Source organism: Chrysemys picta, chromosome 10 (assembly GCF_011386835.1).
Source record: "Chrysemys picta bellii isolate R12L10 chromosome 10, ASM1138683v2, whole genome shotgun sequence".
NCBI classification, from domain to species: Eukaryota; Metazoa; Chordata; order Testudines; family Emydidae; genus Chrysemys; species Chrysemys picta.
The window spans coordinates 81,787,128-81,813,169 of NC_088800.1; the positions used below are offsets into that span (position 1 = coordinate 81,787,128).

Genomic DNA, 26,042 nt, shown 5'->3' on the forward strand with positions numbered 1-26,042 from the left:
GATCGGAAGATGGCTGCCGGGCCGCGGGCTCTGTGAGGGAAGTGACGGTTCCTGGTTCGAGCGCCAGCCGGGGAGAAGCGGGCCGGGGACAGGGGGCCGGGGGAGCTCGGCTGGCGTTAGCGCCTGGCGTGGCGGAGGCCCCGGGCCGGGGGAGCAGCCCATCCTCCGTGCTTGCAAGGACAGCCCGAGCTGGCGGGGGCAGAGCCGGCCCCTGCCCGTGTCCGGAGTCGGGGAGAGAACCGGCCCTTTGCGGGAGGCGACCAGCGTGAGCGAGGAGCTGGCGGGGGCGGGCCGCCCCCGGCATCCTGGAGCGGGGGTGGGACCGGTCCTTTGGGCTCGTGACTGTGAACCTGGGGTGGGGGAGAGGCTGAGACTGAGCCCCAAGGACTGCGGGAGTTAGGGGTACCTGGAAACGGCGTGAAGCTGATCTCTAGGGGTGCTGAGAGCGTGGCTGGGGCTGAGACCGCTAATCCCGGGGGCTGAGAACTAAGGAATATGGGGAACTAACTTGCCAGGCACCTTGGATGAGGAGGGCTGACTCCCTCCCACCCCCCAGAGACCCAGAGGTGGGAGGACCTTAGCCCTGGACAGGGGTTGGGAAAGGAGGCAGTTCCTTTCGTGTGAGAAGCGTTTCTTCCCCTGATGGGTTTTGGTTGATCTTTTCAGTTTTGGGGTTGGGGGAAGGGTTCCCTTTTCCATGTCCTTTCACTCCACCTATAAATATGATCAGCGCCCCTGATGTGGTGGCTTTTACCAGAGAGGAAGAGTTTGAAGAGGAGGCATACAATGAACCATCCCTGCCCGAGGAGTACTCTGTGCCACTGTTCCCCTTTGCTAACCACGGTGCCAACCCCTGGTCCAAGCTTTCAGGCTCCAAGTTCACCAAGGACTTCATTCTCATCTCTGAGTTCTCAGAGCAAGTGGGCCCGCAGCCTTTGTTGACCATCCCGGATGATGCCAAAGTTTCTGGCACTTTTGATCTGAACTATTTTTCCCTCCGGATCATGTCTGTGGATTATCAAGCCTCCTTTGTGGGGCACCCTCCTGGGTGCTCCTACCCAAAGCTAAACTTTGTGGAGGATTCCAAAGTGGTGTTGGGAGATTCCAAGGAAGGAGCTTTTGCTTATGTGCACCATCTAACTCTTTATGACCTTGAAGCTAGAGGCTTTGTGAGGCCTTTCTGCATGGCGTACATTTCCACTGACGAGCACAAAATCATGCAACAGTTTCAGGAGCTCTCTACAGAGTTCTCCAAAGCATCAGAGTGCTTAAAGACTGGTAACAGGAAAGCTTTTGCCAATGAACTTGAAAAGAAACTGAAAGACCTTGATTACACCAGGACAGTGCTGCACAATGAAACAGAGATACAGAAGAAAGCAAATGACAAAGGATTTTACACAACCCAGGCCATTGAGAAAGCTAATGAACTGGCTAGTGTTGAAAAGTCCATTATTGAGCATCAAGACCTGCTAAAGCAAATCAGGTCATATCCTTATAGAAAACTGAAGGATTCTGATTTCCATCCGTATGAGCCAGAGTGTGCACTGGATCAAGCTAACCCAAGCTTTGATCAAGACTCTACTACCTCTAACCCTGATGAGCCCAGTGAAACGCATCTTTATGCACGGTTGCCATCTTACACCCCTAAACTCATCAAAGCAAAATCTGCCAAATGTTTTGACAAGAAGCTGAAAACCTTGGAGGAACTCTGTGATGTTTATTTTTTCACCCAAACTCTTGATCAGTTAAATCAAATAGAGAAAACATTTAGAGGCGATGTGTGCTACCTTTTGACCAATCAGATCTGTAAAGCACTTTTAAAGCAGCAAAGTATAACTAACTTCCTTTTTGAAGATAAGTCTGTTTTAGATGAAAAACCAGCTGAAAAACAGTACAGTGGTTGTCAGGGATCTAATCAGGACACTGTCAACACCAAGTGTTTGGAAGAATCTCCAATTCCTAAAGTGTTAATCAGCTTGGAATCTTACAAATCTAGTGTGGAGTCTGTACCTATCAAGTTGGAGCAGGAGATTGAAGATTCCCAAGAACCAGAAGTGACTGAACCTATTGCTTTTGACCGGGAGAATTTGGAATACCTTGATGCAGACATTAAAGGGAGTATTAGTAGCGGTGAAAGCATTGAGGTTTTGGGAACAGAAAAGTCTACTGCGGTTCTGACAAAATCTGAGAGCCAGGCAAGTTTGCCTATCCACCCAAGTCCACAGGTGGTCAGGAGCAAGGCAGTTAGCAGAAGGACCATCAGTGAGGACAGCATTGAAGTCCTCAGCTTGTGTCCTTCGGAATCTTTGATCCCTGAAGATTTTAAAGCAAGCTACCCAAGTGCCATTAATGAAGAATCTTATGCAGATGATGAAGGTCGAGGTATTCACGTCAGCCCGAGTTTAAATCCATCTAACGTTGAAGAGATGGAAGGCAATTCTGAACAGGAGAAATTATTGCCAGTTGATTCTGCCTGTTGTATTGGGAAAGAGTCTCCAAACTTTTTAGAGCCTCTACCTGACCTAACACACAAACATTGTGATGATGATGGTGTGGTCAGTATTCCACCACAGCCATATAGACAGGTGGATCAGGGATTTCATGTGAACTTCACAGACTGTTCTTCACATGATGATGTCTCAGGGGGACTGCTTTCATATGAACTTGATCCGCGTTACTTAAGCAGAATTAGTCTGGATGAATACTCAGACTCCACAAGCTACGTGAGCAGCGCAGCATCCACGTGTTCTGAGACTCCTTCTCCGGCTCATCCTCTCAGTCACTTTAATGAAAGGCACAAAAAAAAGGCTGGCCAGAATGCCTTGAAGTTCATTAGGCAATATCCCTTTGCTCATCCTGCAATATATTCTCTGCTCAGTGGAAGGACGCTAATAGTGCTGGGGGAAGATGAAGCAATGGTAAAGAAACTTGTGACTGCTCTCTCCATCTTTGTTCCTAGTTGTGGGGTGTATGCCAAGCCTGTGAAACACTGGGTCACTTCCCCTTTGAATATCATGGATTTTCAGAAGTGGAAGCTGATTGGACTGCAGAGGTAAACTAACAGAGATCTCCTTCAAATAGTAGATTCATGGGCTTATTAATGTTAAAAGGTCCAAGCGAATAGTTCCTTTTTTGAGACTTCTTATGTTAAAAAAGGAAGTATTGAAGGGGAATTGATACTATTGAAACGGGAAGCACCCCCACCCCCATAGTCATTTTCATTGGGTGGGGCTTGTTGCTACACATTTCTGCTTGTTAGGTGTACATGTGTGTCTGTATAAGACAGTGGTCCCCAAACTTTTTATGTCACACCCCACCCAGGGGCCGGGAGCAGTGCCGCGGTTGGGGGCCAAGAGCTGAAGCTGGGACCTCTGCTGGGGGTAGAGCTGGTTGGCGCTACCTCCCCGCCCCCTGCAGGAGCCTGAACCTGCCATACCCCCCCAGAATGTTCCTCTGTGCCCCCCTACGGTGGCGTGCTCCGCAGTTTGGGGACCACTGGTGTAAAGGGTGGTATTTCCTCCAGTACTTTCCTTCCCAGAAATCCTTTTAAGTGTTAAACTTCCAATGCATTCTGTTGGGTGTTAGCCATCAGATTCCTGTTAAAGTCAATGGGAAATCATACAGCTAGAATACCAAAGAGCCCCATCCAGCAAAGTGAAGCAAGCAAGTGTATTGGTCCAGGGCTTTGCTGGAGCAGGGCCATAATACTTGAAGGTGTCTCTTTGAATTCCTTCTTGTGCTCCCACCAGAGGGGTCGGAACCTCTTGGGTAGAAGTCTGCTTTTTTTCTAGCTGAAGTTTGTTTTAAATCGTCCTCCTTGTCACAGGGGCCTTTAGTTTTCCATTAGGTTTTTATTAAGAAATGTGCTTTTGATTAAATGAAAGGCTAGAACATCTGACCAACAGCAGTTGTTTGAGTTAGAGGGAAAGTGGCCTGCTTGTATCCACGTATTAGCAACCCCGCCAGTCAGGTGATGGGGAGAGAAGCAAAAGTCCTGAGCCCTGCAGTGATGTGTCTAAATACAGTGGAACACATTTAGAGTGAAACCGCACTGTAAAATGGCACAAAAGGCCCAAATTGCTCCATGTGCTGCAAGGATCAAACTTCAGTTTGGCTTATGGGGAAACTTCTGCTTTAGGCGAAGATATTCGGTGGAAAAGCAGAACTGGAAGAGGGTTTCCCTGGGGCTGTAAGATATTTCTAAAATCTAATTATTCAGTTCTTAAAACATACGGTATTACTTTGTTTGCTACTATATGAAAACAGTGCCTTTGCATGTTGCATTTTCTACCTTTATAGAATTAAGCTGTGTTCTTGAATGGTACAAACATCCATGTAAGTCAAAATAACAGTTCTTTAACTGTGCTACCAGTTACTACTGTGCTCTGGCTTTGGTGTCTGGGTGGAGAGTAGAGTTTGGAGGGATGGCTAGCACCCCATTACAGATCAGCAACTCTTCCCTCTGGTTTGAGGGTGGGGTGCGCCTCTCCTGACAAGGCGACCATAACCACGCAGAATTGGGAGCACTGGGTAGAGTTGTTTTAGGGTTATGATTATCTCGGTTAAATCACAAACACTTGTTAGGTGACTGCATGTTGTGAATGTCCTTTGACTTTGCATCTCAGCGAGAAATGCCCAGACTCTGTAGTGGAACTCTCTTGTCTAAGGATTGTTTACAAAAAGATTCTCTACACGTAGAGTTTCACCAACATCAAAGCAACTATCCAGCAAAAATAATTCTGGGGGACATGGTCAGCTGTTGGAAAGAGGACCCCTAAAGGCTGTTCCTTCACTTCCAGTAGAGAACAGTAGCAATATTTGCATCTATTCACCAGCGATTTCTTCTTAGTTCTTGCACGCCTCTGGATAGTAGTGACTTGACTTCGTATCCACCACCTCCCCCACTCAGCAGGAAGCAGTAATTCCCTTCCAGGTGGTGATTGTGCAGTTAGCACACTGGCTCACCACTGTAGTTGAACTGGTGCTTGGCTGAGAACTGACAGTCCATTGAAGCAGTTGAGGCGTTTCGCTTAAGTTACTCCTGGGGGGATTCTGCGGGACAGCGCGCCCGGAGAACACCTCCCACCCCCGCAGAATTCCTGTGTTCCCCTGCCAAAAACTGAAGGGAAGCCGGCCAGGGCGGGGGGACGACCACAGGTGCAGGGTTTTGGGGGGGGGGGTTGCCCCCCCAAACAGAGGCAAGGCATGGGGGGGCACACAAGGTTATATGCCACTGTCCCCCCCCCCCACTTCTGCAAGTGCAAAGCTGCCCAGCTGAAGGAAGGAGGCTGAATCTCTGCTCTGCTCACTCTGCAGCTGAAAGCCGCCTCCCGGGTCCTAGTGCTAATTTCGCTACCCTTTTCTGTGCTGGGAGCCTTCCTGTTTTTTTGTGGGGGAGTTGAGGGGGTGGGGGAAAGAGGCAGTGGGGGGCGGGTGGAATAGGACAGGGGCAGACGAATGTGGGAGGGAGGGGAGGGGAATGGAGAAGAAAAGGGAATAGAAGAATCGTGGGTGGGAAGCGGTATTCCCCTCGGCTCCCCCGTTAAGCAGGTCCATCGAACCCTCACCCTGACAAGTCCTACCACCCCACATCTGGACCCCTCCAATGAGCCCCCCCAGCACCTGGACCCCCCACACCGCTGCCCTCGCCAAGCCCCCTCTCCCCACCCCACCCCCCACCAAGCCCCAACCACCTTCACCTGGATCCCCTGCAGAGTCCCATTGCCTCTGCACCTGGAACCCCCCCAATGAGCCCCTGCGCATCCAGATCTCCCACTGAGCCGCCCGCATCCACACTGCCCCACACAGAAACCTCTCACCCCGCACCTGGATCCCCCACACTTGGATCCTGCTGGGCTGAGCCTGCCCACCCACCACAGGTGTGCCTGGCACAGAGGGCAGGGCCCCGAGATGTTTCTGGGGTAGGCCCAGCCCCCGCACTGCGTCAGGCTCAGGTGCGGGTGCACTGCCGAGCCCCTGTACTAGGAGAGGGGGGGGTCTTCAGGGTAATCTCCCACCTCAATGCCACCAGTGGCCTCTGCTCCCCATGCCATGCAGGGATCACATTTATTTATTGACAAATAACGTGCAGAATTTTAAAGTATTGTACATATTTTTAATTTTTTGGTGCAGAATTTTTAATTTTTTGGCGCAGAATTCCCTCAGGAGTATTTCAGTGTAAGCCGAGGTTCACTGTGGACACCTTTATAGGCTCTTCTACATTCGATCTCTGCTACCAAATCCAAGTGACAAGTGTCCTCTTAAAGATGATCACACTGTAGTTTATGAAATCTTTCAATCTAGTTTCTACAAGCGTCGTGTCTTTGTATCATCTGTCAGTGTTTCACAGCTTCCCTTGTGTTCCTTAGCATGCTGTATCTCTCTTCTCTTTCGCAGAGTGGTTTCCCCTGCTGGTGTTAATATGCTGCACTCCTTGGGTCGATACAGCCGGTACATCAGCATTCTGGATGCAGACAGTAAGACTCTACGCTGCCCCCTTTATAAAGGAACCCTGGTGCCCAGGCTTGCCGATCACCGCACTCAGATCAAACGAGGAAGCACCTACTATATGCATGTCCAAAATATTCTAACTCAGCTGTGTTCTAAGGCCTTCCTGTACGCCTTCTGCCATCACTTGCACCTTCCCATCAACGAAACCGAAACAGAGGAATCCATTGTGTCTCGCAGGATGAACTTTCTGAAACTTCATCTGGGACTTGTGAATGAAGATGTCAAAGTGGTACAGTACCTAGCAGAGCTGTTGAAATTGCAGTACATTCAGGAACCGGTCAGCGGTATTAACCCTATGCTCAGATTTGACTACGTTCCCAGCTTTTTGTACAAAATTTAGTATCACCTGGGCTGCCCTTCTGTGGACTCTGATTTTGATGAAGATCATCTGTGCTTGACTTGGCTATTTACAAATATCTGATATATCGGGAAGAATGCAAAGCAGTCAACATATTTGCAAGCAAGAGTCTGCTGTGTAGAAAACAGTGTCTGAAGGAACCTGATTTCTGTGCGACTCCCAGCAGCTGAGAACTGGATGTGTTGTACCCCAGCAAAGAAATGAAATCTAAAAATATTGGCCACTCCAGCTTTAAATGTTAAAGGGACACTGTCAACTTTTAAAAACTTACTAAGAACACCATTCCTTTCATGTTCATGGCGCAGGGAGGGTGGGAGAAGTCGGCTATCCTTATGGGGTGACATCTGACGAGCAGCGTCCAGTCCCCTCAGTGCATGTTAACTCGTATATTCAAGTTAAAACTTTGCATTTTCCTGGCGACATCAGCGTTGCTAGTGCATAGACAGGAGTGAAGTATGACCCCTGTGGATTTTGACTATTTTATATATACAGCAAAATACATTTGCCCAAGTGTAGGGGTGATACTGAGATATATATATATTAAAGCTTCCAACCATGATGGAGGTTAAAAATTACCTGCCCACATTAAATAGTTCACAGTGCCCCTTTGCATTGTCTGTGCTGGTTAATGGTTCGTGGAATTGATTGTTGCTGAGCCTATGAGCTAGAGATCAAAGCGTGTATTTTTCTGTTGACTTCTCAGCTTTGCTGGAAGAGGAAAAGGTGGAAGGAGTCCTTCTGTATCTTAGACTGCACGGAGGCCCCCCTTCAGTGTGAATGTAGAGCACCGTGCCTTGTTAATTTGCAGCGTTCTCTTTTCTTGATGACCTGGGGATGGGGAAGGAGACCTCCAAGTCTTTAAAGCTTGCTAGGACTTCGCAGCACTGCTGTGGTGTAACCTTGAAGGAAATATGCTAGTTGAATAGCAAAAAGGGTCCCTGTTGGTTGCTCTCTCGGAGTGTAGAGAACGAATAGTGTAACTCGGCTGAAGCTGCACGCAGCGGGGGGGATGGGGACAAGGAGCCTCTTGGGCCAGGTGCTCAGGCGGGATCTGGAATGAATGTACTTGGAGGAAATGTTTTATCCTTTGTAGTTTTGTGTCGGGGGCTAGATTTGCATTGGATAGGAAAATGAGCGTAGGCTCGGCGGCAGCGAGCGCTGCTTTTGCCTCTGTCTCACCACTCCAAGTTAGTTATTTTTAATGCCATGCCTTTGCGACTTCTCTACTACCTCTCCCATAGCATCCCTTGGGTAGTTCTGGATGCTGCATGCAGTACTGCGTTTCACTGAGCCTATTCGTTGGATATTGAGGACTTTCAAAGCTCCTCCCACATTGCAAACTGTGCCAGAACCTTCCTATTGCCTTTATGGTGAGTGCCGAAGGATTCATGCTTTGCTTTTGTCATGCATCTCTTCCTTCCAGGAGAATCTCCGAGGAGGTTACATCTCATCCATTGCCACCCCTTGGCTAGAGATTACTGCCGTACATCCAATGCCAGCCCCCAAAGTTCTTTTACGTGAGAGAAAAGTCTTGGTGGAAAACATCACCTTGGTTTTATTTCTTTTTAGCACTGTTCTTGTCTGATTCGGGGGGAACATGGGTTTTACTAGAGTAGCTGAACTGTGTGTGTATATATATATTTTTTAAACCTCTGTCTAATGTGATTATGTGAGACAGTGCTGAAATTGAATGTAAATTTCTCATGTACCAGAGGAAGCTGCAATGCAGAGTGTCGGGTTTGTTCGTGTGTTTTAGATTCCGTTGATGCGATAGCTGCGCTCTTATGTAACGTGCATCCCAAACAGAGAGAGGCTCCTTAGAGCCATATTGTTCCTAGCGTCCATAGTGCTGCAACACTGACTCCTCCTCACACCAAGGAACGTCTTTGAGACAGAACTGAAGCAGACCTGGGGGAAGCAATGGGGAGGGAAGACCGTCTTAAGTGTTAGTATCACTGCTATAGTGAGACCAGGTGAAGCAGGAAATAGTGAGTTACCGCAAGCTCACTAAAGTCGGAGGTTGCTTGTGATTTTTAGCATGCAGGCGGGAGCCAGCGTAAAGTAGCTTTTTGCTGAAGGGCTGAGCAGTGTGTGCATGTGTCCTGTCAGCTTTACATGTGTCTGCGCACCACGCTGCAGAATTGTTTTCACATTTAAAGAGCATGTTTAAAGAACTTTTTTCTTTCTCAGATTCTAAATGTGACCGCCTGTATGCAGCTGTTGCATGTGAACTGGGTCTGCTAAGTGAAAGCTATTTTTATACTTCTATAAAAACACTGTAATGTACTAGGTGACTGAAGCCACTGCTTGTTAAATCAAGGGTTTGTCTTAATAACCTTAAGCCTAGACAAGATTCCAAGTAGAAAAAGAACAGCTGGGATCATAAGTGAATAATACAGGTAATACGATTCAGTCATAACCTCTCTGCCTATTAACTGACGGAGTGGAAATATATTCGTCTCAAATCCTCACCTTTGTACTGAAAAATAACCTGACACTAATTGGGAGTGAGGAGGATAAGACGTATTGAAGTCCGTGGAGACTTTTGTCTCTCCCTAGCTGACAGGCTGGTGATGGTTGCAGGATACAGTATTACGGGACTTTCTCGTTACAGCAGCCTTTATCTGTACTTTGTGTAATCAGACTCCTAAGGTGGTAAATGAAGATTCTCATTTTTCTCTATGTGCAAAGCTGCAATGGTGTCTACTGTTCTGTAAGGTGGGGTTAGCAGCAGTTGGGCTTCCACCAGTCTCAGTCCCCTGAGCTACCTCCCACAATGCAATTCTTAATTTCAGAATCTTCCCCCCCCCCCCCCCTTTGGGGGTGATCCTGGACCATTTGACCTGTCCCTTTTGCTCCCGATTAAGAGGGACCTCTATGCTACGTGCAACTTTTATTTGCTTGAATGTTGAGCGAGCAGTGCAGGTAAACCTGCTTCAGGAAACAGAGGCTTAGCTACCTTTGTAGCACAGAGACTGTTCCACTGAAAGTAGCTAGGCACAGCGGGAGTGGGTCTTAAACCTGAACTGGTAGATCCTTGTTGCTTGTGATTCCCTTTTCCTTTCATCCAGTGAGGGGGAAACCTACGGAAACCTGAACTGGCTGACAGTGGTTGGAAAGTTGATGCAACTCTTACACGTTGCGTCTCTTGCCTGAAAGCTTTTAGAGTTTGTGGATTTACTGTAGTGTAAGAGTCCATGCTTAGGCACTTTAAGACTTTACCTGGTCCTTAACCATGTTGCCTCAACACCTTCAGCTATCAGGAACCATTCATTAATTAGGAACTTAATACTAATGGTCCCCACTGCTGATACTGACATGCACATCAATAACTGGTTTATACTGGCATTGTCACTACAAAGGCCAAGGTAAAACACCGGGGCATGTTGCGATTCAGCCACACCTTTTATACCAGAAGTGGGACCAGACCCTGCTGGGTTAGGAGTTGCTGCTGTGCATTACTAAGTGAAGTCCCTCCCCCTGAAGGCCTGCAGACCCAGAGTCATATTGTGCTTCTGTACATGCCACCAGCATGCACCCTACGACACGTTGCATGGCTGGCTGTGGTTCCCACTTCTGATTTTTGTGTTGTCTGTGTCAGGGAGACGTGGTTTGTCAGCCCCACATGAGAATTCATCAGAGCAAAGGTCTCCCGTGGCCTTCTGCTGACTAGCCAGGATAGCAGGTTGCAATTACTGCCCTCTCGCTTCCTGTGTTTGAAGCTGTATTGTTGGCGTGCACTCTTAATTCACCTAGCCTCATGCTTTCAGATACAACAATTAGGATGGTCAGCCATACGGAGGGCGGTGATGTTAATCCTCCACCAGCTCTGTTTCTCACAGAATAGTGCTCAGATTTCCCTTAAGCCAGGAGTGATCATTTCTAAGCAGCTCAAAAGCTGTTTTGCCTTTCAACTATCCTAGGTAAGAACTGCCTGTGCTATAGCAATCGAAATCCATCACTTTTGAAGGGGTTGGATATGTGGCTGGGGTTTGAAAGCCTGTAGGACTGACAGGGCTCTGCATCGCATGCCCTTCTCGGTTTTCATTAGGCTGCAGAATCAGTGCGGTCAGAAAGCTTGATGGTGCAAGATACTGAGTGCCCAACTCCCGTTCGGACTCAGTGCCCGGGAGGTTTGGGCCCCCAGTGGACAGCAGGGAGCTGCTACACACATGGGGCTGCTGTTGGGTTACAGCAGTTACAAAAGCCAACAGTCTCAGTGAAAAGCTAGAACAAGCGTTACAACTGGAAATTCAGTGAGCTGCAAAGGAGACTGAAATACAGAGCTCCTGTTGTCCACTGGACCCCAAGTGAACAGTGCTACGTAAGGGCTTACGTCGGCACAGCTTCGTCTCAGGGGTGTGAAAAATTACTTGGGCGACGGAAGAATTCTTCCGTCCTAGCTACTGCCTCTCAGGGAGGTAGATTAGCTACCGCAATGGGAGAACCCCTCCCATTGGAGTCGTGTCTACACTGAAGCACTACAGCTTTGGCACTGTGGTGTTTTAAGGGTAGACGTAGCCTTAGCCAGCCAGTGACAGACGAGAGACTGGACCGCCAACTCATTTTAAAGTGAGAGCCTAGAACCTGCTACCGTAGCTTGAGAAATCATAAACCTACTACATGCTGGTTGCTGAGAGATGCATTTTAACTGGAAGGCAGAAGCACAGGGTATCTGGCCTCACCCAACTACTCGGGACAGGGTAGGTCAGGAGATGAATGGGGCTGAGCTAAGAACTGCCTTTGAGGGCCATGAGTAGGCTGTGATGAATTCTCGTCTTATTTTAAAGCACGATATCTTATTACTGCATGTCGAGTTCCTTGTCTGTACCTGGGTACAGAGCACCTGCATCAGTAGTTAGACCGAGTGTCACCTGGAAGAAATCCAAGCCGCATGTTGTAATGTGTAGTGATGTAGGTGTTGCTGCACAAGAACTTAACAGATGTTAACACCAAATGAATCGTCGGAGACATGTACTTTTAAAAGAATTATTTATTTGGGTTCAGATATTTTTGAAATACAAAAGAAGTTGGTTGTATTTTTTAAAGCTTATTCTTGTCATACATTGTGGTTAAATTCTAATTTGACTGTGCTTATTAAAAAATGGTCCTAACTACGCTTTGGGCTCAGATGTCTGAAAAACTGTCTGGACGTGTTGGCTTGAAATACTGACCTCATTCGGAACATGGATTAAGAGGGGAAGTCTGTGGTGTGTGCTTTGGAGTTAGAAAAGCACCAGAAATTTGTTTCTTTCAGTAGCTCAGGCTTGCAAAATTGCATCTGGACTAGTATGTTTGCCAATCACGATTACAATGGAAACCTGGTTGTCAGAGTTACTCTTCCATGGAGAGTGGGATAGTGAGTTAGCTATTCTGAAACTAGCAAGACATGTTTGAAGGTAGTAAAGTCTGATGCTTTCCTACTGCAATCTTTAAATACAAAATGTGACCGTATGTTAAGTGGCTCCCATGGGAAATCTGAATAGAACAGCTTATGTTGCTGAGAATCTCTTTAAAATATGGCATAGATCCCTGGCTCAGAGCAAAGCCTGTTCACGCATTCCATGAATCAGTAGTTTGGAAATATGCTAGCTATAAGTTGAGCATCTGCAGCCCCCCTTAACTCCAGTGTGTGTGGGAGGCGCATCGGCATCTTTGCAGATCTGTGAGTAATTGGACTTGAGAGCTACCCTGTTTGTCCTCATTAAAAGTGCAGTTGATGTATTAAAAATCAGGTGCCAATTTTCAATCCTTTAAAAAGAATTAAGTGCTGCACCGTTCACAGTTACTAGAAAAGGAACCGTTTCCTAAACGGAGGCTTACCAGCCCCTTGGTCGTGCCCACAAGCCTGGGGCAGCGCCCTGCAGGGGTAGCCTAGGGGGAGAGACAGGTACAAAAAATTAACTTTTAAAAAGCCATCTGCCTTGTGGGAACAAATCACGCATAGGAGAAGAGAGGAGGTTAACAGAAGTGTGGGGGGGGAGGGGGAGGGAAGACACGTTTCTCTCAGTTCTCTTTGCTCGGCAGATGGCAACAAAGGCTTTCCTAGTGGATGTGGATGCACCGCACTCCCGGTTTGCTTCCCCAGAGCTCTCTGGTAGCTCTGGACTGGGTGCAGCGGCTGCCTTGTTTTAAAGGACAGGCAGGCCAGGGAGCGGGAAGGCAGCAGCAAAGGTCTCCACCTCCTCTTTGAGAGATTTGAGAGCCGCCTGGTACTTCTCATCGCTCACCAGCCTCTCCTTGAATTCCTTCAGCGTCGCTTTGGGGCTCATGTCGTTCTGAATCCTCAGCGTCAGCTCTATCCCTGTGTGGGCGATCGGTTAATGCTGCCAGAGGGTGGCTCAGACTGACAGACGTTCCCTCCCCATCGCCCGTGTAACGCAAACCCGTTAGCTCTCCAGCCCCCGCCACTGGAGGGGAGATTGGGTCTGAATGCATAGTGCAGGCTGTCTCCTGCTCCCATAAAGCAGTAGTCAGGAGGACACTGGGCCTAGCCTGCAGGGGATCTGCTGCTCTCAGCGGAAGTGTGGTTGTTTCCACCACGGGGCGGCACAGAGAGAGCAGGCCTGAGTGCGTCACAGCAGCCACCGTTCGTGCCAGGATACTACAGGCCCGAAGGGGAGTCTCTGGCACCAACCATTCAGAAAGCGCCTTCGAGTTGGAAAAGGGGCAAGTTAGATCAGGAGTGGACACAGCACCGGGACCGGCCCGGATCCTTCGGTACAGCAGAGCCAGACTGAAATCGAGTGTTCACCCAGGCCGTGGTCCAACTCCCAGTGTAGGAGGAGCTGGCTTAGGTCTCTACAGCAGAAACCTTTGCTCTCTAACCTGCTGGAGCCACAGCTCCCCCGTTCTCAGCCAGCCACGGCTGCCTCAGCCTTACCTTTGTGGATAAAATGAGCTACTTTTTGGAAGTCCTCTTCCCGGAATCCCCTGGAGGTCAACGCTGGTGTCCCAAGCCTCAGGCCGCTTGGGCGCAAGGCACTCTTGTCACCTGTGTCAAAAGACCTGTCAGGAGAACCACGCTCCCACAAGCGCCACTGGAAGGAGCAAGCGTAGTCCCGTGACCAGTGGTCTTGGCTGGAGTTATTTCGGGGGGAGCGGCAGGAGGGTGGGATCCTTCATCTTAGAGCTCTCTCTAGCTTGGTTTGGGGTTGTCCACATGCCCCTCTCTGCCCAGCTCTCATAAGGAGGCTGCATGGCGAAACAGGAAAGCCACTGGCCTCTAGGTTTACAGCCCCAAGACTTGGCCGTGACCCCTCTGATCGCCTGGAAGCAACAGTGAAGAGGTACATTTAACTGTCGTTGGGCTGGTGGGAACAGCAAGCCAGGTCCTGATCAGCCAGTGCCAATTCCCTTTCAGCCCCAGCATGAACCAGAGCTTAGAAGGAAAGAAAGAGCAGCCGCCACGCTCCATCCTCTCATTGCCCCCCATGGGAAACGTCTCCAGCCAGCAAGGCCATGAGGCGAGTCTCATTCTAGGATTCGCTGTCGGCATGGGAGAGAAAAGCCTGCCTCTGCTTCCAGCCTGCAAGGCTCCTCTATCTACAGGCTTCCCCCAAGCCCACTGGTTTGATGCACTGATCAGACGTGGAGAGAGCAGGAGCACCTATTTAAATGCTACATGGTTATGTAGTCCCTTTTATACAGGCAGCTCCAGCATGGAAATGCAGCCACTTCTGGGGTGGAGTGTAGCGCAGTGCAGTGGAGGGCAGAGGGGTAATTGGGGGTGAGGGCAGTAGGCAAACAAGTACTCTAACGTGGGAGTGTCTGCAGAGGAGCTAGGCATGTGCTGCTTTAACGGCTCTCCCCCCCCCCCCCCCAGGCACATGCACCAGAGAACTTAGAGTGAAGCCTGAATTATCCCTGCTGGGTGTGGAGCTTGGGGGAGGCGGGTGTTTCCAAGCTCATGAGGCAGAGAAGAGGAGTTGAATTCAGCTCCCTGACCTGGCCCTGGGCTTGGAACTGTGGCACAGGGGCTGCTTGGGTCACAGACCAAACGCATCAGCGTGGAGCTGGCTCCTCCAGAAATTAAGGCTGCGATTCTGTCACAGAGGTTGCGGAAGTTGTGGATTCCACGACCTCCACAGCTGCAGCGGCCGGTGCAGCTGACCCCAGGACCTACCCTGGGGCCAGCCGCTTGGATGTCCTGTGCCCAGCCATTGCTCGGGCGGCCGGTGCGGCTGGCCGCAGGGAAGGCCTGAGTATGTCCCGAGGGCTGTCAGGAGAGCAGTTCCCCGGGGGCCTTGGATCAATGGGCCACCAGGGGCAGTCAGCCCCCACCGCTAGAGCAGGGGGGCCCCAGAACAGCAGGGCCCCCGGAGCAGAGGTTTAGTCACCATGGGTATTTATAGTAAGTCACTGGCTGTGAATTTTTGTTTATGGCCAGTGACCTGTCCGTGACTTTTACTAAAAATACCCCTGACTAAATCTTAGCCTCACCCACAACACTTCAGAGTAAATCTACCTGAAGTGCTTACCAGAGAACAAGCTCACAAGCGAGAACCCCAAGGGCACAGGGAGGTGAAGGGTTAACACTGGGAAAGGAAGACCTATTCGTGCTGAAGGAACATTCCCAGGTGCTGTCCTTGGTGGCTCTCCAGCGTCTGGCAGAACACACCGAGTACAGAGCCACCTGCCCCTTTTCAATCCTTACGCTGTAGGAAACCTCCTTGCCTGCCTCAGACCTTCCTCCTCTCACCTGGAGCAGAGATCTGTCCCAGCCCCCAAGGGAAGGCTTCTCAAGTGAGAGCAGGTTTGTCTGGCTTGACCTTACTTCAATGAAGTCTCTTCCCCTCACTGATTGAAACAGTTCTAAGTGTGGCCACTAGGGGGCCTAGCACAGCTTGCCAAGCCTGCAACACTCAATTGTCAGCCAAGACCTCAGATCTGCAGCCCTAAAGAGAAGGCTCCTAAATCCATATTTTGGCACCTAGCAAAGTGGCCCCGTTTCCCCAAGGATCCCGAGCAACCCCAGCTCTCCAGGTGCTGCCCTGTATCAGGCTGCAACCGGTGTGAAACTGCAACCTCCGCTGAGTAGTCAGTTGAGAGAGGAGCCCCTCACCAGGACAGGTGTTCTTGTTACAGGCAATGGAACAGACTTCCAGCACCCGCTCGGCTCTCCCGCCATCCGTCCCTCTGTTGCGCAGGTCCACGAGGATCAAGTGGTTGTCAGAGCCCCCTGGGAGACGAATACAAGGACATGAACTCTAGTGCGTTGGACGTCGCTGAGGCTGGGATATTGGAAGTTAAGCACTTGGGCTGTCCTACTCCCACGGACCATTGCAGTTATAACCACAATGCTGCGGGGAGCAAAAGTCGGGCCACAGGGTGGTGGAGCCGCCTGCCATGGGGCAGGGAAGTGCTCCGGCAAAGGCAGGGCTGGGAGAACAGGAACTATCCGATGTCCAAAGGAACCAGGCCTACTAGCTAATGTGTCCTTCTTATTGGCTTGAGGTTCGCTGCTGTGTCTATGGCTCGGGCCACAACAACGTATTAGATGTCTGTATCGTTTCTGTGCGCCAAGCCCTGTGCTCAAACTCTCCCCGGATGGGTGGCTGGAGGAAGATCTCCCTGCACGTGTATCCTAAAAGGCTGTGTTATAACAGAGCTCCGGCACTTTCTATAACCGTCGCAACCCAGCCTGAGTCTGTGGCCTTCACTAGGGTTGGGATCAGACCCCAGGCAATAGAAACGGCCTCATTTTCAGCAGGAAATGCAGTGGCTACCTGGTCGTTGTCCTTACCGGTGACGACATGGTAGCCCAGTGTGATCATAGTTGCAGACAGTGCCTTGCAGTTTGCGACAACCTGCCATTGATAGGCTTTGAATTCCGGGGTCATGGCTTGCTTCAAAGTGACAGCGATTCCTGGGCAGAAAGGAAAAGCGTTGCGTCTCCAGGCTGGCAGCGGGACGCCAGGCTGCCCCGTGCCTGCAGTGACAACGAAACCCTGGCCTGGAAAGCTGAGAAACTAGAATCACGGCTGCAGATCTTTGCTCCACGAAGCACCTATTAGCTGTCAGTGCTGCAGGGTCCACGTCTACACTAGCTGTGTCTTACGAGTTCTAGTGAGAGGCCCAAGGGACTTGTGAACTCCATGGCGGAATTTAATTCCATTTATACAGCTGCCACAATGTCACTAGCTAATGCCCAATGGTCTGATGGGTCAGTGTCACGGGCCCACTGCAGGGGGAGAGTTCTCCAGCGGGATTCCAGATTTCTGCAGCGCAGTGGCCAGATGGGTAGAGTGCAATTGTGTCTTTTGCGTGGTATCTTTCCCCCACCTCAGCACTGAATACCAAGACGTAGATCTGGACTCTCCCCATTGGCGGAAAATCCCCTGCTGCCTATTTCTATCAATAGGGAGAGGAATGTGGGAATCCACAGAATAAAGGCTCTTCTTGCTGATCGACAGGAAGGGCTCGGCCAGGGGAGAAGGGTTCCAGCCAGAGGATGATGCTCTGCTGTTCTTTAGTGCCGGCTATCGGAGGATCTCAAAGCTCGCTGCAAACTGACTAGCCCTCCCGCCCTCTGAGCTGTAGGGCCATTGTACATCTGGGGAAAGAGGCAGAGAGGAATCTGACCCAGAATGACAGGAAGGCAGGGCTCCCCACTCTCATGCTGGGGCCTGCCTGTGGAGGTACCATCAGCCCTGGGTCGCTAGCCCCTGACCTTCACATCCCCATACACAGCCTTGGTCACCTTCAGTACTGGAGTTTTAGCTCCCATATGGTACAAGGTAAGAGGACGTACTAGAGACCAGCAGAATATTGGGCAGTGGGGGGGCTGCAAACTCGTCTGGGTGTTGGTCGGGGGGGGGGGGAGGGGCTCATCTGTGGGACCCTGCACTGGGCCCTGCCTCCCCAGCTTATGTGGCCTGGCAGGGACTCCTGTGTGGAGCCAAATATCCCTTTGGCCATCAGCTGCAGTGGGCACCGTTAAGCAACAAGCGCATTTTCTCCTGTTTCAAGCCCTGCAACTTTGGCTGGAACTAGACACCCCCCGGCCCAGCGTTAAAGTTCAGCCCCTGAGCAGCCCTACAGGGCCCCTTACCTGCAATGGCATGGTTGTGAGGCCCTCCCTGAAGCCCTGGGAAGACAGCCTGGTTGATGAGGCTTTCCAGGTTGTATGGAATTTCCTTGCCAGTCTTGGGATCCATGCTGCGAGCTCCTAGGAGGGAAAGGGGATGGTCACTGTCTAAGGGGCACAGCTCACACATTCTTCATACAACTTCTCCCGTGTTCTATACCCGGGTGGGTTTAGATCAGTCTCGTTTTAACCCCGGGGGCGCTGGAGTCAGGATGTCACAGCGCTGAGCCCCAGCCGTGTGCTTGGAGCTGTGCAGAGCCCACTACGGCCTGTGGAACTTGCAAACTCAAAGCACAAGCGGGCACCAGCTGGGTGCTAGGCAGGAGGGGAGAGGAGGGTGGCGGGCTTAGGAGAGAGCTGCGGAGGGGTTTGAATGAGGAAAGGGTGACTGTGTAACCCACTCTGTGGTGCTCTGACCCCTGTAAGGGGTGACGGGGCCACAGCCTGAGGCTGATGAACCTGCGACAGCCCTGCCGGATGAAGGTAGATCTTTTAACTTCGGCAGTAGAGGCTCAGGCCTTAAAATGCACAGCCCCCGGTTCAATCCCTGCTGCCCCGACCCAGGCCTGTACAGGGAATTGAGCTGGGCCGGGCAGGGGGCAGCATGGAGGAGCTCACAAGGGAATGGCAAACCGGATTCATTGGCAAAGCCTGGCTCAGGGTGGAGGGAAGAGAGAGCAGAGAGGGAAGCCCGGCTGGGCAGAGCCGAGGAAGCCAGACTGAGAAGCTTTGCGAGAGGGTCATGATAAACCTGTCCAGCTCCACCCTGGGAGCATCACTGACCACATGCAGCCTGGGACTTAGTTAAATCTTATCGAACACGAGGGCCGCTCACGCTGAGGGATTGGTTCCAGGCAGGCTTCATGGGAAGCGTGTCCCCTACTGAATCGCCCACACCACTCCCTGGAACACCTAGTTCATCCTTGGGCATCTGCCAACCAAGTTGCTCACCCAGGCTGTCCCATTCATTTGGGGATCTAATACTGCCCTGGGAAAGACAAGCCCTTTCCCCCCTTCTCTGAAAGCTGCAATCTTGGCTTCCATGGCTCCCGCCAGCCAGAGAGAGGAGGAACCAGCCTTGGCTCCGATTTCGCACTAGCTCTAAGGTCCCCAAATGGCCCGCCCGGGGCCTTTCATCCTCTGCTCGCTCCGTGGCCCAAACCTTTCCGATAGAAGATCATGCCGGCCCGGCAGCCTCTCAGCGTCTTGTGCGTCGTGGTCGACACAACGTCACAGTGTTCAAACGGCGACGGCACCACGCCGGCTGCCACCAAGCCGCTGATGTGGGCCATGTCGGCCAGGAGGTAAGCCCCGTTCTCATCCGCGATCTTCCGCATGCGGGCGTAGTCCAGGTTACGCGAGTAACAGCTGACGCCTGGGCCAGGAGAAAACACCAGCCTCAGGGCGGGTCTATGCTGTGTGATTGACACCCCTGAGTGAGTTAGCGGTGTAGCCGCGGCGGCACGGGCTGTACGACCCGCCCAAACCCTGGGTAATTAGTCAGGCAGCTCTCCCAGCACAAGACCACATGGAGGAAATATTTCAAAGTCCAGGAGCCAGACCATGGGAAGGGCCCAGGATTTGGCCATAGGAGGCCAGGGTGAGACAAGTGGCAGGAAAAGTCCCACTGCCCAGCAGGGAGAGGCAGACACCTGGTCCAGGCCACCGAAATAGCAGCTGCTAAACTGCCCCCCCCCCCCCCACGGTGCTTGGGCTCAGATCCAAACCAGTGCATCCCTGAGGAGCCTGAAGAGGGGGGAGTGACTTGGTGCTGGCCATGCAATGCATTGGTGGTGGCAGAACACCAGAATCCTGACTCCTAGTCCCCCTCCCCAAGTCGCCGCAGTGTCCGCACAGAGGCGGCTCAGAACGTAAGTCAGGATGCTGCGTGCTTGCTGAAATTCGCCACGCTGCTCCCGAGTGCCTAGCCAGCGACTCAGCCCTGTGGCTGGGATCTTTCAATAGCCCGGAGGAAAGGAATCTACCTGCTGCCCAGAGCCTCCGACAGCTGCTTTTCCTTCCCCACCCACTTACCTGCTATGATCAACTTTGGGTGGAATAAGCGGGCGTTCTCCTCCAGCCGGTCGTAGTCGATATAGCCAGTGGTGGGATTGACCTGGTAAGGGAGCAGCACGAAGAGACACGCAGGGTAAGCACCATGCACCTCTAGCCTGAGAGGAGAGACGGCTACATCTCGCTCTGCGGCAGCGCTCATCAGCTAACACTGTCCGCCCCAGCTGTCCCAGGAAGCCCTCGCCGAGTTAAAGGGTTAACGACGGCAGCTCCGTGACGGGTCTGCAGAGCAGACAGTGGCTATTCTCTACTCCTGGGGTTGTCAGAGAGAACCTTCTGCACAGCCCTGCTCTGATCTCCCTGGCATCCTCCATTAAAGGGCCACAGGTCGAGTCAGCTGTTGATGTCACACTGCAAGTTGTTACCAAATGCAGGAGGGAGCAACTGCCCCCCCCCCCCCCCCCCGCCGCCCATCTGTTCTCTGAGAACCCAGAACCCAAGGTCAGTGATTAATAGCCTAGGGTCACACTGAACAGTAACCAAATAGGCATTCAGGCTCAATATGGCAGCCCAAATACCACGCTAGCGAGAGAATTTGCCATGTTTAATAAGATGGAGCCTTTATAGAGCGGGTCAAAAACGTTAACACTGTCTGGGAACCAACGTGTGAAAGATGTAAATATCACTGTTCCCATTTGATAGATAGCCACTTCGGTGCCTCAGTTTCCCTAACCCAGGGTCATCCACTTGAATCACTGGCAGAGCTGGCAACAGAAAGCAGCTCTCTTGAGTCCCGGGCGGATGCTCAGCTCACACGTCCCTTGTGATTGGAATATAAAGGTGAGCGTAGCACGATCCTGGCTAACTCGTACTTCCACCCAGGTGAGCACTGTTTCATCGGGGGCTCCATCTCTGCTGAAATAACCCTGCCGTCGTTACTGGTGCGGCTCCAACTCACAGAGGAAGCTACTGGTAGAAGTTTGGGCAACTGCAGCAGAAGTTTTCACCCATGCCAGCTGGGTTCCCGGTGCAAACGCTGACTTAACCCACCCCTCAGAGGCTGGCCCAGCCTTTGTTCCATTCCCCCTTTGGGACAATGGCACCAGAGGTGGACCGCTGCAAGCCTCCCACTTGAGCCCGGAGCCCCGTTCAGGGCTCAGCAGAGCCGCCACACACTGGGTGGGCCAGCAGGGCTCTGGAGAGACAACTGGAGGGTTAAGGCCCTGAGCCAACGTCTATTGCAGCCAATAGAAAGACACCCTCCCCGCCCCCCATGCCTTCAGTGGGGCTTGGATCAGGCCCGGTGTATTTGTACTGTGGCCCATCAGCCTCCAGCACCACCATTTGCCTCAGGAAAACTATTTAACCCTTCGGTATCCACCATCTTAGCACACCCTCCTCTCTGCTAACACACCAAGAAATCCCAGCTCCCCAGGCAGGGCATGAAGCCAGCACAAGTAGCTTGCATGGAAGAGGAGTGACAATTGCTGGCCTCCACTGATCTCCTCCCAATCAGCCGGGATTTCCAAAGCCGGGTGGAGTCCCCTTACCTTGTAGGGCATGGATTCAAAGAAGATCGAGGTAGCCGAGATTTTCTTCTTGTCCGTCATGAAGCCGTGGGTCAGGTGCCCCCCGTCAGGCAAGTCCAGACCCATGATCCTGCCATGGGGCTCCACCAGGGCCGTGTATACCGCAAAGTTAGCGGGGGAGCCTACAACGAAAGGCAGCCCCTAAGCACACTGAGCCTTTGGTACCGCTGCTCTCGGAGGGGGGGGGCCAGGATCCGGGCTGTGACCTTGGGAAGGGGTTTTTAAAGCAGTCTCCTCTGAGCACCCCGACTTGTACCCAGCCCAGGAAGAGGGGCTGGGTTCTGGAACGCAGGGGTCCCAATGGCTCGGCAATTGGCAAGGCCATCCCCGTTCCCCTACTCCCAGGGAGGATCTGGGCTTTGTTACCTGAGTATGGCTGGACATTGACCCCCCATTTCTGTGGGTCCAGCCCGTAAGCCTCCAGCGCTCTCTTCTGGCAGAGGATCTCCAGCTCATCCACAAACTCCGTCCCGCCGTAGTACCTGCAACACGGACGAGAAGAGCAGGAGTCTCACAGCATCAGCGCCGCCTCGCGTTTCCAGCCCCGACGCCAGTGGCAGAGTACAAGCTAACCGGACCCCTCTTCTCTCCCCCAGGGGTCTGGGCAGGAGCCGGCCTGATGCTCCACAGGCTCGGCAGGGACAGTCCTAGCAGGGAAGCTGCAGGCCGACGGCCCACGTTGGCCTCATTCTGCGAGGAGCGAAGTGCAGCCGGGTCTGTTACTGCCTCGGGAAAGGACCAATTTACAGCCGGTGGCTGCTTGGGCCCGTCACGGAGCAGCGATCGCTTCCTCAAGGACAGTGAGCCAAGCCAGGGACGGTTGGACTCTCTCCCACCCCCAGAAAACACCCTTTGGATGTGAATCCCCCCCACATTCCACACCTCTGTCCCGGGTACCCCTCCGAGTATTTATTGTTCATGCAGGAGCCCAGGGCCTCCAGAACCGCTCGGCTTGCAAAGTTCTCGGACGCAATCAGCTCCAACCCCAGCCTCTGGCGCCGCTTCTCTTTCTTGATGAGGTCATACACCTTTAAGAGAGAAGAAGCCCCCTCCTTATCAGTCCTGTACAGAGCATCGGACGCTGGGAGGTGCGCTCTCATTTGTGTCTCCCCCCTCTACGATGGGGGACAGACGGGAGAATGGAAAGATACAGAGACATCCCGCCATGGACAAGGGAGGCAAGAATCCTCTCTCTTGTGCCTGTGAACCTGGAACACCGGGCGTCGTTCTACCAGAAAGATACTGACAGACTGGAGCGCGTGCAGGGAAGAGCAAGAAGAGACCCGGGGAGGGAGGCTGACTCACTGCAGTTAAAAATAGAGCTTGGCTAAGGGTACATCTACACTACAGGGGGGAGTTGATTTAAGATACGCAAATTCAGCTACGTGAATAGCGTAGCTGAATTCGACGTATCGCAGCCGACTTACCCCGCTGTGAGGATGGCGGCAAAATCGACTTCTGCGGCTTTCTGTCGGCGGCGCTTACTCCCACCTCCGCTGGTGGAGTAAGAGCGCCGATTCGGGGATCGATTGTCGCGTCCCAACGAGACGTGATAAATCGATCCCCGAGAGGTCGATTTCTACCCGCCGATTCAGGCGGGTAGTGTAGACCTAGCCTAAGGGAATGTAGACGGGGGAGACACAAATCCACAAATATTGGGAAGATGATGAGAATACGCAGGACGGGGAGAAGTTATTTAGGGCAGTGCCAGGGGGAATAACCTAGGCCTAACACGATGAAATTAAGCACACGTTAGCCTGCATGTTAGAAGACGTTTCCCAAAAGTGAGCACTTGGAAGAACATTGATACTGAACGGAGCAAGGCACTATGGAAGTGAAAATTGGCTGGAAGAAAGAAACAGGCGACTTTCTAATGGCTATAGATCTCCCCTTCTCATTTGCTCCATTGTCATGGAACAAGCTGCTAGATGCAAGGGCCACAGCTGTGCTCATTTCCATATAAATAATATCCGATCCCGTTTGGAAAAAAAGACCCTGGGCCTGAGAAATCTGGGATGAGACAATGAATAGAGCTATTATGTGGCACCGCTATAGGCCACCACATGGGAGCGTTGGGTTTGGAGGGAACTTCAGACTCACGGCAGCAGGGGCTGGGAACACCATGGAGGTAATGCTCCCAGTCACTGGTGAGGAGAGCTACCAAGCCCTCTCTTTTGCCACCCCTTTGGGGCTGCCGCGTGTGGCAGAGGGAATGGGAAATGAGGTGAGTGGAGGCAAGTGACAACCCAGGACTGGATGACCAAACTTGGACTGACCCACCAGCCTGAGTCATTGCCTCAGGAAGATCAACATCCCTTTGGTTGCATGGGTCCCGGAGCTGGGAGGATGAATCAAGATCTCGTGCCACGAGTGCTTGGGTTTCCCCTCTGCCAAAATGCACACAACCCTTTCCCCACCACAAACGCTGGAAAAAAGCCTTCTCACCTCCGGGTCACTGGTATCAAGCGGCTCCATGACCATCTTGTTATGGGACATCCAGAGTTCAGCGCTGGGGAGCTCTCCATTGACATTGGTTAAGTGAGCCATGCTGGGGGCAGCTGCTTGCTTGATATATCGTGGTCTGAAAACAAACAGAGTGAGACAGCTTGTAGAGTACTGTTAAAAACAACCACCCACCGGAGGTGAACTCTCCCAGGGTGTGACCTGACGTTCCAGTTTGCAGCCTGCAGTGAATTAAGTGCCGAGTTATAAATTATAAACCCCAATGAATCTATGAATACAGGGCCTGATCCAAATCCATGGAAAGAACTGATTTCAGTGTGGTTGGGACCAAGCTGATAATGAAAACTCTACAGTTCAGAGAGACCCCATCCATTGAAAATCTAGTCCATTTTTTTAAAAAGTGTCATTTCAGGGCTATCCCTACCCCTGCCAGTTGTTGTGGTTCTACAATCACTTGGCTATTTTAGCTGTTTTTCTTTTCTTTGTTGCTGGGTCAGAGATCCACACATACAACCGGGGAAAACTGTTGATCTGACTCTACACAGGAAATAGCGAAACTGGGCATTTGCCAGCACTTGGTGTGGTCAAAATCACACTGAAGAGAGAAAAGTATTGTTTTTCCTCCAAACTCTTAGTTCCAGAAAGGTTAGGACCTACTTGTAACAGTAATTGGTAAATACATTTTTGGACAGAAGTATGTTTTTTTTTTTAAATTGCTGCTCTGCTTAAAGGGACAGGCTGCTTGAAACATACAAGAGATATTAAATTCACCACACTGTCTGATAAATGTCTCTGCCACCCTTATTTACAAGTAGCACCTTGCACGCAGGAGTAGTCCCATGTAAGACCACAGGATTTCTCATATGAGCAAGGCCCTGCCCGATATGACTAAGGGTCACAGAGCAGGTCAAAGGCCCAGAGCGTGTGTGTTACAGTACACTGGATCCATGCCAAGTGCCATATTTACAGTAAGTGTGACCATCAGGCCTGACCAATGCAATTCGAAAAGCTACGTATCCACTAATCAAAGTCCAGCAACGTGACTTCTGTGGAGCTCATACGCTAACAAGCATAAACTCTGAGTCATGTCTTAGTCAAAAACAAAAACTCCTTTTAAACATTAACTCCTCAAGGCTAGTGAAAGGCCATGTACAGCTAATGAGGCAATCTCATTTTGTTTGCTAGTGCCAAATAACTAAAGGCCATCTGGAAAGCCGTCTGCCCTGGCTTGAGAGCTCCTCCCGCCCTGCAATTCTAAATTTACCTTTATTCCCCCATGAATCTGCTGTTAGCTCTTTGTGGCACTGTAAATTCTGCACCTCCGAAAAGCTGAATTGCAAAAATGGAGTCAGAATGAAATGTGGCTTAGGTTGGAAAAGTAGGATTTGCCTTTCCATGCAGGCTGATATCCCAGCTCCGGCCAGACCAGATCATTATTAACTAACAAATAATAAGCTCTTCTCTAGCATTTGTCACTGGTATATCCCTATCACCGTTACAGAAGGTGGGTGGACAAGTACTGTTCTCTCCACTTCAATGGGGAAAGCAAGGCAGGGTGAAGCAAATTGCCAAAAGTCACAAAGAGTAAGTGGCAGAAAAGGAACCCGTGTACGAAATTGAGTCCCTCCCTCACTCCCATTCCAGGGCTCTAGCCACTGGACCATGCTATCCATTAAGTGCTTACTGTTTATTCAGCGCTATACAGGAAACAAAAGATATGGTCCCTGATCCAAGGATCATATCCAACCCACCGGTCCGTCAGATCCTGTATCTCAACTCTGGCAGTAGCCGACACCTGATGCTTCAGGAAAAGCACTATGTAGTTCACTTTGTGCCCTTCAGCTAGGGTCTGTGTTATACATTTTGGCTGGAGACAGCTCCCATTCAACTTATAAAATATTACAATCAGTAAAATAATTATTTTCCTGTTCACCTGCAGTAGGCCTCAAAGAAAAGATTTCAGAGTAGCAGCCGTGTTAGTCTGTATCCGCAAAAAGAAGAACAGGAGTACTTGTGGCAC

The 26,042-nt window shown here is 51.3% G+C and overlaps 2 protein-coding genes across 5 annotated transcripts in view; one reads left to right on the forward strand and one right to left on the reverse strand.

The window, feature by feature from the left end:
• On the forward strand, window positions 1-12,011 carry SMCR8 (SMCR8-C9orf72 complex subunit). The gene is made up of 2 exons (XM_005289002.5): window positions 1-3,052; window positions 6,397-12,011. The coding sequence occupies exons 1-2, from the start codon at window positions 723-725 to the stop codon at window positions 6,848-6,850; spliced, it is 2,784 nt and encodes a 927-aa protein (XP_005289059.2). The 5' UTR covers window positions 1-722; the 3' UTR covers window positions 6,851-12,011.
• The window catches only part of SHMT1 (serine hydroxymethyltransferase 1), a 16,362-nt gene continuing 2,163 nt past the window's right edge, over window positions 11,844-26,042 (reverse strand). For 3 of the 4 annotated variants that reach the window (XM_065560214.1, XM_005288999.4, XM_042853078.2), the window contains exons 2-12: window positions 24,005-24,140; window positions 22,442-22,587; window positions 21,926-22,041; window positions 21,521-21,681; window positions 19,992-20,073; window positions 19,120-19,332; window positions 17,922-18,038; window positions 16,614-16,736; window positions 15,933-16,049; window positions 13,752-13,862; window positions 11,844-13,172 (exon numbers count right to left, since the gene is read on the reverse strand). In XM_065560214.1, coding sequence (XP_065416286.1) covers window positions 13,000-13,172; window positions 13,752-13,862; window positions 15,933-16,049; window positions 16,614-16,736; window positions 17,922-18,038; window positions 19,120-19,332; window positions 19,992-20,073; window positions 21,521-21,681; window positions 21,926-22,041; window positions 22,442-22,587; window positions 24,005-24,140 — 1,495 coding nt within the window. In that variant the 3' untranslated portion in view covers window positions 11,844-12,999. Of the gene's footprint in view, window positions 13,173-13,751; window positions 13,863-15,932; window positions 16,050-16,613; window positions 16,737-17,921; window positions 18,039-19,119; window positions 19,333-19,991; window positions 20,074-21,520; window positions 21,682-21,925; window positions 22,042-22,441; window positions 22,588-24,004; window positions 24,141-25,286; window positions 25,347-26,042 lie in introns of those variants that run through there. The other variant, XM_065560215.1, reaches the window with a different exon arrangement.